Below are 16,889 nucleotides of genomic sequence, written 5' to 3' on the forward strand. Positions count from 1 at the left end.
AGACTTTGCACTTCTGACACCATGCTGACTGCCAACCATGCTGCCACCTTGCTGGTTCAGCAGCTGCATCACGGGCAACCTTCAACCCTCTCCTCCTGATGATGATGAATCTCCTTCTGCACCCGGCTCCCAAGTGCAATCTGCTTCATCAATATCGAGTTGTGTCTGCACGTCACTGATGTCCTCCTCATGTTCCTCAACAGTGTCTGCTTCAGGAACCTGAACGCTCGAAACACCACCTCCCACGCCATTCTCCTCATCACTACTTGCCCACCTAGCGGAGGAAGTGGCGGATGTCTCCTCCACTTCTTTGCTGGCCAGTAGCTGCTGACTGTCCTCTAGTAGATCATCCTCACTAAATAGTGGACCTGAACCCACAAGGTATGCAATTATGAGGGGAGTACAATGTGCTCCACTATGCTTAAAACAGTATTTGTCTACAACACCAGAAGGTGTGTACTTTTGGCTGGCCTTTCACAGTAACTAGGCTCTTAAGACTTTAACATGAACTACGCCACCTATGTACACACAGGTTACACCTAATTGAGGACAATATGCTCCGCTACTCAAACAGTATTAGGCACTAATAGCAGGTGATTATGGCTTTTAGTGCTCTGCTCATTCTAACTGGCTGGCTACTATTAGCTTTTCAATTGTTGTAGACACCAGTGCTGCAGCACACAGTCACTGTGTACTACACCCAAAATTGCACTTTCTTTCTCAATCTCTCTCCCTTCCCTTTCAGGCTGGACTTGGGCTTAAGTCATCCCGCCTACCCTGCATTCCTTTCCCCATGTCCTGACATATGGAGCTGCCATCTTAGATGCCCTGGAGCCTGGACTGCACTAAATGGAGTTTATTGAGCTGATTCATGCGATCGAAGCGATATTCGCATTCGTTGCAAAGTGAATTTTTCCTGAAATTCGTAACGAATTTGGATTCATCAGATTCGATTCGCTCCTCCCTACTCACCATCTCCAATATAAGGATAATTCGCTAGTCATCCTGTGTCTGATCATTGTTGTGGGTCCTTGTGTCCATTGTAAAGGCATGCCATCAGTGTATTGACCCGTGTCTGTTTTCTGGTTCTTGTTTCTGGCTGATCCCTCTTATTCTACTCCATCTCTTCTGTTGCCGACCTGAATTGTTGACCCAGAACCTGCGCCAACCTTCTTGCGTGTTACTGACTATGACTCTACATGTACCATACTGTCACTCCAGTGCATGACCCAGACTGCTCCACACCTCCTAACCTGATCCTCTGGAGCCACGCAATGGCACCACCCCGTACACTGAGCCAGCTGCTACCTACAACAGGACCACTCTTTTGAAGTACCCTGGTTTCTTTTAAGCAGCAAAAATCCAGCATCCACATCCTGGAGTTGGATATAGGGAGATAACCTACTAGATAACCTAATATACTTTGTCTCCACTTTTGGTCCTAAAGCTGGTTCAGTAGCACAGCAGATCCCCACCCTTTGTGCAGACTCTTTCACACCATTGCCATTCTAATCCAAATTCTGGTATTAACTGATAAATAATATAATTTAGGTGGCTGACTCATTTGAGTAATTTAGATTCCTTGGGGGAGATTTATCAAAACCTGTGTAGAGGAAGAGCGGGGCAGTTGCCTAAGCAACCAATCAGACTGCTTCTTTCAATTTTAAAGAGGCCTGTGAAAAATGAAAGCGATCTGATTGGTTGCTATAGGCAACTGCACCACTCTTCCTCTACACAGGTTTTGATAAATCTCCATTCTTAAGTATAATAGACACAAGTAAAAAATTTAATGTTGCCAGAAAATTATACAGATTTTACATTACAGCTATTTAGGAGTTAGGTGGCAGGAGAGAGCACTGTAGTCAGACTGGAAAGAACTACACAACTTCCTCTGGAGCATACAGCAGCTGATAAGTACTGGAAGATTATTAAACAGAAGTCATGTACAAATTTGTATAACTTTCTGGCACCATTAGAATTTTTTTTTCTTCTAGAGTATCCCTTTTTACTAGTGTCCCTTACCAAGACTTGTAGGATACATTCTTCCGCAGAAGACGCCTCAGTGCATTCAATGGCCCCACCACTTGCAGGTGTCCAGTCATCACATTTTCTCTTCTCCTGTCTGCTCTGTGTGCACCAACGCACAGAAACCTTGGAAGTCGGATTTGACACTAAAAAAGAAAGGAATGAACCTAGGAAAATTCTACATTTACAAGTTGAATCCAATATTTTCTAATATGGTCACAAAATTCTGATTCATGAGGTAAGACAAGAAATTCTAATAACAGATAACCACCCCCATTATTATTATTATTATTATTATTATTATTATTATTATTATTCCAATCTGTAGCTCTTACCAGACATTGCTTGGATGGATGTGAAGTGGTGTGCCCCAAGATACAAGAAGGCATCCATTGCCGCTGGTAGAGGAATGAAAGTGGCTGTGGAGTTCTTCGAAAGTAGATTCTTCCCGTATTTAGGGCCGGATAGTTTACATCCTTTTTTCTATGTATTTTATAAAATATTAACAATAGTTTAAAATAAGTAACATTTTTACATTTATTCTTCAGCAGAACTAGTCAAGCCATGGTTTCCAGTTTATATATTATTTTACAGTATATCTGGTTCTTACTAGGTACCAGCAAGATTATGTTCACACTTGTTTAGACTGTGTTTAGAAAATATTAGTTTATGACAGTAGTCTCCAAAATGTGGCCCTCCAGATGTTGCAGTTGTAGTTTTGCAACATCTGAAGGGCCACAGTTTGGAGACCACTGGTTTATACCATATGTATGAGTGGATGGAAATTAAAGGGGTTGTTCAAGAAAAATTATAAACATTTGTTTTCCCTAAATTAAAGTTATATATATATATATATATATATATATATATATATATATATATACATACACACACATATACCTGTATATACAGGTTGGGCCATTTATATTGATACACCTTAATAAAATGGGAATGGTTGGTGATATTAACTTCCTGTTTGTTGCACATTAGTATATGTGAGGGGGGAAACTTTTCAAGATGGGTGGTGACCATGGCGGCCATTTTGATATCGGCCATTTTGAATCCAACTTTTGTTTTTTCAATAGGAAGAGGGTCATGTGACACATCAAACTTATTGGGAATTTCACAAGAAAAATAATGATGTGCTTGGTTTTAAAGTAACTTTATTCTTTCATGAGTTATTTACAAGTTTCTGACCACTTATAAAATGTGTTCAATGTGCTGCCCATTGTGTTGGATTGTCAATGCAACCCTCTTCTCCCACTCTTCACACACTGATAGCCGCAGGAGAAATGCTAGCACAGGCTTCCAGTATCCGTAGTTTCAGGTGCTGCACATCACGTATGTTCACAGCATAGACAATTGCCTTCAGATGACCCCAAAGATAAAAGTCTAAGGGGGTCAGATCGGGAGACCTCTTTTTACACTGAAGCTGGCACGTTCCCTGAGTTTTTTCAGCAAGATGGTGATACCACTTTATGGGTGTCAGGTCAGAGCATCCCTAGATGAACAGTATCCTATAAAGTGGATTGGTCATTGTGGGCCGGTTAAATGGCCCCCAATGTTTCCCGATCTGACCCCTAGACTTTTATCTTTGTGGTAATCTTAAGGCAATTGTTTATGCTGTGAAGATACGTGATGTGCAGCACCTGATACTATGGATACTGAAAACCTGTGCTAGCATTTCTCCTGCGGTGTTGCTATCAGTGTGTGAAGAGATGGAGAAGAGGGTTGCATTGACAATCTAACACAATGGGCAGCACATTGAACACATTTTATAAGTGGTCAGAAACTTGTAAATAACTCATGAAAGAATAAAGTTGCCTTAAAACCAAGCACATCATTGTTTTTCTTGTGAAATTCCCAATAAGTTTGATGTGTCACATGACCCTCTTTCTATTGAAAAAAAAAGTTGGATTCAAAATGGCCGACTTCAAAATGGCCGCCATGGTCCCCACCCATTTTGAAAAGTTTCCCCCCTCACATATACTAATGTGCCACAAACACGAAGTTAATATCACCAATCATTCCCATTTCATTAAGGTGTATCCATATAAATGGCCCACCCTGAATATATATACATATATATATATATATATATATATATATTTTTTTTTTTTTTTTTTTCTATCCAATCTTATCCTATCCTTCCAAATGTTATTTCACTTTCTTTACCTGAGCATTCTGGAACAAGGCCACAATATCTAAAGTTTTGTCTCCGGCACTCCTGGTCACCACAGCATTGACTGGAACCTCTGCCAAGTAGCATTGTTGGTATTGGTCTATTGGCTTTCTGGTATTGTCAGGGCAGAGTAGTTGGAAATTTTTACTGAATTCAGCTGAAAGACAGGTTTATCAGTTTCACATGTATAACAGCTATTTATTACACCTACAGCTCCCAGAACCCCTTTCCACCCTGCTTTCTGTGAACTTAAAGGGGTACTTTAGCATCAGAAACTTGTATTTAAATAAAAAGCAACCCAAATTATATAACTTACTAATATAGTGTTGTCACAAATTATACTGGCTTTAGCAAGTGTTTGCCTGAATTACCAGGAAGTTGTGTAGTCCTTTCATTTTCAGTGTGGTGTTGTCTCAGCAGCTTCCAAGCCCCTACTCCTCTCCCGAGATTATCTGTCTTCCTCTGCTGTCTAGCCCCACCCTTTGAGTGATGTCATCACCTCTGACCATCCCCTACAGCCTATATTACCATCTCCCTATCCTATATATATATTTCTTCATTGGGGCATTTAGGGAAGAATGTTTATACCATGCTGTCTTGTGCTGAACAATGCCAGAGGCAAAGGAGCAGACAGGGTATGAATACAGCAGCTACTGCAGACTGTTCTTTGTCTTATGCAATGTTCAGGAGTGCTCTGGGAGGCGAGACAGGGCTGTGATGAAGAGCTGAGGGTAAGAAATACATTCTGGGACTTGTAGTACTCAGCAGCTGCTCAACCAGGAAGTATAGTGATAATCTGACATAGGAATAAAAACTACAGAGCAACAAAGCAAATGGACAAATGGATTAGAGCTGAAGCAGACAGGTAAGAAATGCTATATGCTTGGACAGCTTTTCTTTTTCAAGATATCAGAGTACCCCTTTAACTTACATTAAATCACCATGACCTAGTAGTGATGGCAGAATACTATTGTAAACAGTAGGGATCTGGCTAACAGGACCAATCCTTAAAATGAAGGTTGTCTACAAGATTTTTCTGCACAACCTTGCTCTTGTCCATGGGTCGGCAAGTTTGAATCCCCACTGATCATAAATTGACATTTCCTGCCATCATTTTTAATGATGGGAATATTCCTGTATTGCTCATGTAAGGTCTATTCAAACTGCTGTAAGTTAGTTACATTAAGGAGTACCTCTCATGATGTTATAAAATGTTATTCTCCCAGTTCACTGCCCCCATCATGATAAACCACCCCCTTCCTTTATTTTTATTATTTGTTAGTTTTCTACCTTGATATTGCTCTGTATTTTCTGCTCAGTCAGATTCACAGACTGGGAAGGGGCGTTACCCAGCAGGTGTGACATCATCTGAAGACATACAGGGGAGAACTTCCTCCCTCACTCTGCTACACACATCCAAGACCAGTTCAGTTTGAGAGGTGCTATAATTGGCTAAGGCTGCACCCCCCCCCCCCCCCAGCACTCCAGACTGCATTTCCTGATTTTGGACTCCTGCTGGCCTGGCAGAAGTCTAAAATACCGGGTGGGTGGGTCCCCCAGCGTTCGGGCCCCCCGCGATCAGACACTTATCCCCTAACCCTCACTGTTAGCTTCCTACATAAGATGAAAAGTGCAGGGGATATATCATGTTTTTCTGCTCAACTGAGAACATTTTCATTCATTTCAGACAGTTGGCAAATAGTTACACTGGGTATGAGATATGGCTATTGAAATTTGGCTATTTAAAAAAATGTAATAAATTATACGGCACTTTAAAACTTAAATTTCTATGACAATTGTGTAAAATACATGTATATATTGGTTACCTGGAATAGCCGTGTGTGGCACAAAAGCTACATCGCCTTTATTATCTCTAAGACATCTGTGCAAGAGTAGAAATCAGATTAGAACAACACATCTATTTATATACACATAATATAGGGTGCCTCCAGCTGTTGCAAAACTACAACTCCCAGCATGCCATGGCATGCTGGGAGTTGTAGTTTTGCAGCAGCTGGAGGCACACTGGTTGGGAAACACTGTTGTAGTAGGTAATTATCAATATACATATCAGGTATTAATATGTATCCAGAGGCGCTGTGCCCACAGGGACTGGCATTGTACATACTTCAGTGCCCCGTTCGGGCTGTAGTAGGGTTCATCATTGCTGGACTTGCACTTGTTGCTTCCCCGTCCTGTACATTGCTTGCACAGATTTGGCTCGGAGGCTCCCGGGACACAACTTGCGGAGAAGTATTTTGAGACCGCTATATAGGAGGAATGTCATCAAATTAATAAGCTGTTTTGTGTTGTCAAGCGATAGTAACATTTTGAAAACAATTAACCCCTTTAAGGGCACAGCCCATTTTGGCCTTGAGAACATGGACAATTTTTCTTATGCTTTTTCATTGTTCCCTCGTAGTTTATTTTTCCATATACAGAACCATTGGGGCATTTATCATTGTCTTTAGAGCTGCTTTTGTGTGCAGATTTGTCTCTATTTAAGCGCGGTGCTGCACCTAAGGCTTTTTTTGCGCCTTTTCGATTTACACTTTTTTTTTTCAAAAGAGCGTACAGACCAGCTGTTAAGAGTTAGTCTTGTGCAGTGGTAATGAATTTATCAACTGCGACTTTCGCAGAAAAGTCGCAAAAACCACCAAAAAAGTCGCAATTCTACACCAGCCCAGACCTATTGTAGTTTTTTGGTGTATGTAAAGAGTGAAATTTCTGAAAACGTGTATCCTCCACAAAATGTATCAAATGCCCTGCGACCATTTAATAAATTTGGTGGAGTCAACAAACACAAATAAATCACAAATAAATCACACACATCTTAGTAAATGCCCCCCAATATGAGGGCTTGTATACAGAACCATATGGGGGCTTGTTTTTTTTTTCATCTCTATATTATTTGTCATATTACAAAACATTATTTCCTTATACTTATTCCACCTATACTAAATAAATACTGCCCCCCCTCCCCTCTTACAATTTTATATTTTTAGGTTTGGTGCTCTGTCTGACCCTTCATTGCACTCATGACAAGGTATCCATCTTTTCCCTATTCTTCAAATACAAAATTTAATGATATGATACACATTTAATTAGATTCCTTAATATACTCTTAACTTCCTTCTATCTAACTCCTCCTTCCAACAAAGATAAAGGGGGAGAGGGGGAAGAGAGAGCATTAAGAGAAACGGAATAACAAAAAACAAAAACATGAAAATCGCACATCATATCCACACTTCGGCATCTCCTTTTCCTCCTCGGCTTATTTTACTGTTGTCTGTCTTTTCCCTCTCTCTCTTTCTAAAACCAAATGTTATTGAACTTATACTAGCTTTCTCCTCTCGCCAAAAAAACGTATACCTTTTCAAGGCACCAAATTCCCTGACTCTCTTGATATCAACTGTTGATATGTATATTACCTATCCCCAGGATCATCAAGCATGAGGAGTAGCCAACCTCTATGTATATTCAGGAATATCCCTTTCCTTTTTTCTTCTATACTCCATTTCTTCATTACCTTTTCTTATTTATTCACTAGCTGAGTACCCGGCGTTGCCCGGTTTTTCCTTTCTTATCCTTGTTGTGGAGGAAAATCAACAGAGGAAGCTTTTGACTTCATATCCCGTCCTCATATATTGCTGTCATATCCCAACTCCATATCTCGTCCTCATATCCCGTCCTCATATACTGACCTCCTATCCCAACGTCCTATCCCGACCTCCTATCCCGTCCTTCTATCCCGTCCTCCTATGCTGTCCTCCTATGCCGTCCTCCTTTCTCAACCTCCTATCTCGACCTCCTATCCTGACTTCCTATCCCGTCCTCCTATCCCGTCCTCCTATCCCATCCTTCTATCTCGACCTCCTATCTCAACCTCCTATCCCGACTTCCTATGCCGTCCTCCTATCCCGACCTCCTATCCCGACCTCCTATCCAGTCCTCCTATCTCGACCTCCTATCCCGACCTCCTATCCTGTCCTCGTATCTCGACCTCCTATCCCGACCTCCTATCCCGACCTCCTATCCCGTCCTCCTATCTCGACCTCCTATCTCGACCTCCTATCCAGACCTCCTATCCCGTCCTCATATCTCGACCTCCTATCTCGACCTCCTATCCCCTCCTCCTATCCCGACCTCCTATCCCATCCTCCTATCTCGACCTCCTATCCCGACCTCCTATCCCGTCCTCCTATGCCGTCCTCCTATGCCGTCCTCCTATCTCGACCTCCTATCTCGACCTCCTATCCTGACCTCTTATCCCATCCTCCTATATCGTCCTCCTATCCTGTCCTCCTATCTCGACCTCCTATCTCGACCTCCTATCCCGACCTCCTATCCCGTCCTTCTTTCCCGTCCTCCTATCTCGACCTCCTATCTCGACCTCCTATCCCGACCTCCTATCTCGACCTCCTATCTCGACCTCCTATCCCGACCTCCTATCCCGTCCTCATATCTCAACCTCCTATCTCGACCTCCTATCCCCTCCTCCTATCCCGACCTCCTATCCCGTCCTCCTATCTCGACCTCCTATCCCGACCTCCTATCCCGTCCTCCTATGCCGTCCTCCTATCCAGTCCTCCTATCTCGACCTTCTATCTCGACCTCCTATCCTGACCTCTTATCCTGTCCTCCTATACCGTCCTCCTATCCTGTCCTCCTATCTCGACCTCCTATCTCGACCTCCTATCTCGACCTCCTATTCCATCCTTCTTTCCTGTCCTCCTATCTCGACCTCCTATCTCGACCTCCTATCCCGACCTCCTATCTCGACCTCCTATCTCGACCTCCTATCCCGACCTCCTATCCCGTCCTCATATCTTGACCTCCTATCTCGACCTCCTATCCCCTCCTCCTATCCCGATCTCCTATCCCGTCCTCCTATCTCGACCTCCTATCCCGACTCGTAATATTGTGTACCAGGTATTGAAATATCTCCGGCCATACGGAAGTTATGTGGGAACATACATTTATGATTGATTAGCATGGGACTTTAAATGAAAACCCCGACCCTCACAAATGGGGTAGTTAAGGGTTAAATTAACTATCCTATATTTTAAGGGGACATATAAGTAACATATGACCAAGTATTATCGAAATATCTCCAGCCGTTTTGAAGTTATGCAGTAACATATATTTGTATATTTGACTTGTATGGGACTTTAAACAAAAACCCCACCCCTGGCAAATGAGGGTCGGTAAGGGTTAAATTACCTATCCTATGTTTGTTGTCGACATATAAGTAACATGTGTGCCAGGTTTCATGTTAATATCTTCAGCCTTTTGGACGTGATACTGGAACATACTTACACACACAGTGGCCCTCATTTACTAAGAGTGTTGTGTAGGTTTCTTTGTGGGTTTTAATTCCCTACAATTTATTTTCCACGGTATTTACTAAGGTTTCCCTACATTTTCCACTTTCCCTACACTTTGCTTTTTTTTTTACACATGCTCTGATCTGTGGGGTTTTCCTCAGCTCAAATCCACCACATTTTAAGTGGAAACCTTAGTAAATATGTTGGGTTTTTGTGAAAATGTCGGGAACACGCCCCTTTTTGGAGACCACGCCCATTTTCCAAAGGCCACTCCCCTTTTGTGGTTTCTTAGCAAAATGGAGAGTTAGTCGGGGTTTTTTCAATTCTGGCGCAAATTCTGGCACAGACAGAATTTCTGGCGCACAACCCGACAAAACATGTCGTGTTTGCAACAGTAAATGTGGGCCATTGAGTTTTATATATATATAGATTACCTTGAACACCATTTCATTCAAGATCTTTTTGTATCCAGTGTAACTTGGATTGGATTAAGAGAGCCACACCACAAGCTACCACAAAAAAGAAAATGAGGGCTTGTTTTTTGTGTGACCAATTGTAATTTCATGTATCCATGAAATGTACCGCAAAACAAAACAAAAACATTTTGCGGGAGAAATTGTTAGAAAAACTGCAAGTTGGGTTTAGTTTTCTTTTCAATAAGTTTTTATTGGGTTTTTTCAAAAAAGGAAATAAACATGTAAACAATCAATTACATCATTGATAAAGATGTTAATGAAAGAATGTCAATGTGACAATGGTGGCCTTTACCATCTCAGGAGGAAAGCAATTACCCTGAAGAACACTGTTAAACATGGAGACCAAATGGGGCAATTGAACTGGGGACATCAGCTTGTAATATTCTCCATTAAAACCGTCCGGACCTGGGGATTTTTTCTTTTTAAGGGAGTCTATAGTCTTACGGACTTCATCTAAAGTAAAGGGACGGGAAATTAAACTAGCATCCTCAGAAGAAATTCCCTCTAAGTCACAGGATTGCAAATAATCACGTATTTTTACAATATCGGGTTGGGGTATAGTATGGTCCTTGTTTAAGTTGTAAAGGCTATCATAGTACTCACTTATTTTATCAGCTATTTTCTGTGGGTGGGATATTGCGGGGGAATCATCTGGAGGGATCAGGAAAGGAATCCTATTTTTTGTTCGTTTCTGTTTTGCTAATTTCGCCATTAAGCTAGTCGGTTTATTAAGGTTTTGGTAATAATTCGTTTTTGAGTTCCTGTATCAAATTTCTCTTGTAGTAATTTGGCAAGTTTTAGACGTTGGGACCTGAGAGAAAGTAGAGTATTTAAATTGGAAGTCTGTAATTTATGTTCTGTTTCTAGCCTTTTGATGTTTTCTAACGTTGATGAAATATTTTTATTGTATAGTTGTTTAGCTTTGTCAGTGTATTTCAGCAGTATGCCTCTAGCAAAAGCTTTATGGGAGCACCACAAAGTCGTTGGATCCGATACCGAATTTTCGTTAATTTTGAAAAATTCTGCAAGTTCACCTTTCAAGGAATCTATATTATTAGGATTGTTTAAGACAAATGAATTCACTTTCCACTGGTATACATAAGAGGGGAAATTTGGAGTGTTAATATGCATGTATTGGGGTGCATGGTCTGACCACGTTATTGGACCAATATTGCAATTGATAATATCTCTGATAGACCAAATGTTCGTGATAAAGTAGTCTATCCTCGTATAAATAATGTGAGGAGTCAAGTAATACGTAAAGTCTCTCTCGTTATCATGCATGCACCTCCACACATCATTGTCATCTAGCCATTTATTTAGTTGGACTGGTACGGAGCGAGAAGCTGAAGTGGAGTCCATAGACGCATCATTAATTGCATTCATATCTCCACACATAATGAGTTTACCCTGAAGATTTTAATTGGTTCTTTTTAGTAAAGATTTGAGGAAATGTATCTGTCTTGAATTTGGTACATAATCATTAACTATGGTAAAGAGGACATTGTTAATAGTGCATATTAAGATTAAGTATCTTCCGCCCTTATCAGTGATAATTTTATGCTCAATGAATGTCACAGAATCTCTAATCGCTATTAAATACGCCGGCTCTTTTTGAGGGTGCATTAGATAAATAGATATGAGGATAATTTTTGTGAGTTATATTTGGGTGATTGTCTCCCCCTCAGATGAGTCTCCTGAATACATACAACATATATGGAAGCTTTTTTCAAGTCCGACCTCATAAAAGATCTCTTGTGTGGGCTATTCAAGCCCCGCACAGTGTGCGAGCAAATTTTAATACTCATATTGAGAGCGGTCTAAGTGTAGTGTAGTTGCACTTACCATATACAAAAATTTGAGTGAAAAGGAGCGGGGTCCAAATTCCACCTAATGTGCAAGCAATAACGACAATAGCATCTTGTTGTCATATAATGTTCCAAAACTAAACAAAGAGGGTTTAGTTTTCACGCTGTACCCTTCACAGTAAAAATGACATGTTCTCTTTATTCTGTAGGTCAAGGCCATTAAAACGATACCTGAATTTTTTTTAACAAAATCAGTATGCTTAAAATTGTCCTTTTCTGACCCCTAAAACTTTTTTTTTATTTTTCCTTATACAGGGCTATATGAGGGCTCATTAATTTTTTTTATTTTTTTGCATGGGACTTTTTGATACATTTTTACACATTTTATACAATGATATATACACTTTTAATACATTTTTTCTGATATAGGATGTGAAAAGTCAGTACTTTTCGGGTTTGGTATTTTTTTTAATGTTTACGCCCTTTACCGTGCGGCATTGATCATGGCGGCAAGGATGTAGATGTACGCCCAATGTCCCCAACAGGTTAAAAATAAAAAATCCTCAAAAGCCATACAGCTGCAGGCCAAAGAAATTAATGGGGTAGGCAGTGGCATCACTAGGGTAAGTGTCACCTGGTGTGGTAGACAATGGTGTCGGCCTCAGCAATGACCTCTCTAGGTTCTAGGCTTGACTGCTGCAGCCAGAGATTGGCTGCAGTTACCTGCTGCCAAAGCCAACTGCTAGACTATTACATAATACATGACTGTTTTAATGTGTATAATGGACTGTATGATGTTTACTATGGCATAACCAGAGAACTAAATCTTATGGCTTATTGAGCACCAAGCCAAAGTATCTGTTGGAACTTTTATCCATATACGTACAAGACATAAAAAGCATTTGTTGACTATGTACCCTTATTTTACCTCTTTGTGTTTCTCCAATAGTCCAGTTCAGCATCTTTTTCTCCTGAAGAACTGTTAGTGGTGAATACCATCCAGCCATGTGTCCTATTCCAGTGTGACAAGATCTCTTGTTCTTCAGCTCACTGAACTTGAAAGTGCTCGATTTTCTCACCACGGCCACTGCATAGTAGCAAGTTTCTATAAAATGTTCAAAGGCTTTTCTAGTTAGCGTTTTAACATGAAGCAGATGAACTGTATTGTTTTTTGTTGGATGAAGTTACAATACCAAACACAAAGTGGGGTGTAATCAAAAATATTTTTTTTCTTGTTATTGACTGTATTTTCAAAGGTGTCTGCAGTAGCTTTGACAGGGTTTTTTATTTTTTATTAAAATAATAACGTCCTTTAAAAAAAAAAATAATAATGAAATAAAATTATTTCCGTGAAAAAAGTAAAAAAAAAAAAATGGTATCAGTGCAAGTTGTGGTGTCCTAGCACCAAAAGGCTGTCCTGTGGGCTAAATATTGCCTGGGGCATCCCTACTGTCTATATGTTGGGCCCACCACTCTATTGTCTAACCTGTAATGGTGTGATTTATTGCTATGTCATGTAATGTGTTAATTTATGCTCTGTACCTTTAAGGGATTGTTGCAGAGGGACCAGGTGACCCTGACACCCAATGGGAGACCTCCAAACCAGCCCCTAATATAGTGTAGGGGGAGGAGAGTTAAGTTGTTCAGTTGTGAGCTAGAGTTCTAGTCAGGAGTGGAGGAGAAGGAGAGTGTGTTCCAACTAGCAAGCTGAGGAGGAGTCTAGGGAGAAGAAGTCTACTATATTCCACAACCACGACAAATCTCAGGAAAAGACCCCGGCACTCAGGTAAATTGTCAAAGCCTGGCTGTAAGCAAAGCTCTTGGGGAAAATCTCTACTTCAGTCAGTCAAGTTAAGTCTTTCAAGTCAGTGTGTGCTACTACTAATCTTAAGGCTGTCTTCAACAGCCACTACAACTCCCAGCAAGGCGATAGGCTCCCCGGGTTCCACTCTGCCCATCTCACTGCACAAACTTCTGTATTGTAAAAACTTGCTACCTCTATCCTCAGTAAAGAAACAGTTGTCTGTCACCCTGCATCGGTGTATTTATTATTCCACATCTAGCTCGGGAGAAGCTGTCGTATCCTCAGCCCGTGTAGGTTAACGGTGCCCTGGCGTCACAAAGTTACTCCCTGTGGCTGGCACAAATCTTGGCGTCACAAACAGGATCTGTACACCCTGTACCCCAGTCAGTAGCAGTAGTGCGCCACACAAGTTCCATACTAAAAACAAATAAAATCATAAAGTTGCAAGTTTAATGATAAAAGAATATGCATGCTTAATATTTTTACACTATAAAAAGCCTGGTATAAAAATTGCACTAAAATTCACATGTATTATACACTCTTGGGCTTTAAAAATGTCCTCCATTAAGTAAAAATCTAGACCATACAAATGTTGCTTATTCCTCTACATTTGACTATTTGTTTCTGGATTGGAGGTTGGGTCCTCGAGCTGACCACCCACCTGGGTTTGAAACCCTGTACGGGACATTATTTTTACACAATTAAAAAAAAAAAAAAAAAGACATTTCTTTAGTATACAGTATGTCCCCAAAAGTTTTTTTTTTGGTTTAATTTCATGAAACCACTTATCTCATTCATCGGTTCACACCTTTTTGAGGGCCGTAACTTTCTGCCAGGATTGGTTTCAAGTTGTATGGGTGCAAGGATGCTTTATAGACATTTCCACTCTCTACGGTAATCGCATCAGCATCTCCATCCTGCAAGATATGAAGTTTTTATTTTATTTACAGAAACATTCTGAAGATATAAGGGAAAATAGCAACCATTCAGATTGCTTCTTTCATTTTTAAAGTAGAGATCTGATTGGTTGCTATGAGCAACTGCACCACTCTATGCAGATTTGGATAAATCTCCCCCATAATCCATATAGATTTGATTTAGCTACACACAGGGACAGAAAAATCTCTTTTGGTGGCAAATGCAGTGATGTTTAGCATTAGAGTTAAACACATCTACAGTACAATTTGCCAAAGCCCAATCTAATACATTGGGCATTGATTCATTTATTCTTCTAAAAGTCACTCTGCTTTCCAAGTGTTACCAAGTCTGAAAAGAGTCTCTTGACTTATTCAGCTTAGACTTCTCCAGGGAATCAGAACACTTGGAAAGTAGGATGAGTTTTACAAGACTAAATTAATGGATTGGCGTTCCATTGGATTGGGGCTAGGTGAATCTTACCAGATACCTTCAACTCTATTTAGTATGATGAACAATATATAATTGTCCCCTCCAATCACTTTTTTGTTTATAGAAAATCAAATTTAAGAACATTGCTTTTATTGTATTTATTTTATTTAATCTGCTTAGTGCCTGCCCAACTCAATAGCACCATAGGCAACAGCCTGTGCCATCAACTCCTCATCCTCATCACAAGCTACATAGACAATCTACTTCTATGTAAAGTTTCCTTTATGAATGGGTTAATTATGAAACACATAAAAAAAGCCATAACTTATTCATATGATGAAACAATGTTTATTCTTCGATATTTACATACATGTCATTGTATTCATTGATGTAACAATAATAAAACTCACATTAATGGCAGTGAAACAGTCTTCGAGGCTGGATCTCTTTACACAAATGAGGGTAATGTCTGAGCTCTTACAAGATCTTGCCAAATCTTTACACTTTTTGTATTCACTTTCTGATGTCAGACACCAGCGAATATTTCTTGTTTTAGGCAAGGCTAGGCAAAAGACTAAAAAAACAGAAAGATGATATTCAGTTTTATGATTGTTAAGTTTTGCACAATCAAATAAATGTCTAAGATCCACCAATATCTAGGATCCATAGCAGAGGACCATATCTAGATCTAGGTTAATGTAACTGTCACCTCCGTACTAGGTACATAGATGCAGGCACCATCAGTTAGGGCAGTTTTATAATGTGCCAAATTTGTCACAGTGTCTCAGGTTATTTGATAAATTTGATGCATCTTTGGACACTGCTAAGTTTATACCAACTATTAACTATTTAAAGGGGTTGTCCCACCTTGCTGTTTCAGTATTCCAGCCAGCTCCTTCCTGTCTGTGGCTGCAGGAGGTGGTGGGAAGTTAAGGGAAATTACACAATTTGCATAATTTCTTTTGACTTTAATGTGGGTGCCAAACATCAAAGCTTCACAACCTATGCTGTTTACACAACTACTGGGGTACACGTTCCTTCACCACTTGCCTAACTCTCATTATAGTCAATGGGAGTTATGCAAATTGCAGAACTTTCCCGCTTTGGCTGCTTCCTGCTTTTCCACCCACCCACTACGGCCACAGACAGGCAGTAGCTGGCCAGAAATCTGAAACAGTGAGGTGGAACAACCCTTTTAAAGCGAATATGTCATCAGTGTCACCTGCACTAACCTGTTGGTAAAGCAGGTAGTGCGGGTGACGCTCATTATAATCATACTTTCCGACACCCGATCTGTAGTCCTTTTCTGTCCGTTATGTTCTTTAATAGGATTGGTGCACGGACTGTGCTCCAGGAGCATGCTGACATCACTGCTGAAAGCAGACCAGGAGAAGCAGCATTGGTGATGTCAGCGTGCTCCTGGAGGGCAGCCCATGCACCAAGCCTGTTGCCGTACTAAAGAAGATAACAGAGGAACCGGACCATGGATAGGGTGTAGGTAAGTATTGTTATAAATAGTGTCATCTGCATTACCTGCCTGTATGGGTGACAGTTTCCCCTATCTAAAATTCTGCACCTAAGCCACTGCTACTTGTTAACCGGTTGCCGACTCGTCCTGAGACGGCAACCGTTGTATGACGCAGGCTCTCGACTCGAGCCCACGTCATTCCGGCTGGCCCCCAGCTGATTCCTGTAGCTGGGGGCCGGCGTTAATAGCCGATTACCGCGGACAGCTATTAACCCTTTAGATCGCCGCTGTCAAAGTTGACAGCGGAGTCTAAAGCGACATTTAAACCATCCCTGGTGGTCCAGTGGGGTGTATTGGCCCCCCCAGCGCGATTGCGTGGGGGCGATCCACTTCTGAGGTAGCCTGAGGGCTTACCTCTCCTTCACTGCCAGCTCTAGCGCTGTGAATGATAA

General features: G+C 40.9%; 1 protein-coding gene across 1 annotated transcript in view; it reads right to left on the minus strand.

Annotated features, from left to right (window-relative positions):
* LOC130360975 (serotransferrin-B-like) overlaps positions 1-16,329 on the minus strand; it is a 56,822-nt gene extending 40,493 nt beyond the window's left edge. The window contains exons 1-9 of the mRNA XM_056563535.1: positions 16,248-16,329; positions 15,380-15,543; positions 14,431-14,539; positions 12,747-12,923; positions 6,336-6,474; positions 6,034-6,089; positions 4,201-4,364; positions 2,361-2,508; positions 2,023-2,171 (exon numbers count right to left, since the gene is read on the minus strand). Coding sequence (XP_056419510.1) covers positions 2,023-2,171; positions 2,361-2,508; positions 4,201-4,364; positions 6,034-6,089; positions 6,336-6,474; positions 12,747-12,923; positions 14,431-14,539; positions 15,380-15,543; positions 16,248-16,329 — 1,188 coding nt within the window. The remainder of the gene's footprint in view (positions 1-2,022; positions 2,172-2,360; positions 2,509-4,200; positions 4,365-6,033; positions 6,090-6,335; positions 6,475-12,746; positions 12,924-14,430; positions 14,540-15,379; positions 15,544-16,247) is intronic.
* Between the last annotated feature and the right edge of the window lie 560 nt (positions 16,330-16,889).

This window comes from Hyla sarda, chromosome 3 (genome assembly GCF_029499605.1).
Source record: "Hyla sarda isolate aHylSar1 chromosome 3, aHylSar1.hap1, whole genome shotgun sequence".
Lineage (NCBI taxonomy): Eukaryota > Metazoa > Chordata > Amphibia > Anura > Hylidae > Hyla > Hyla sarda.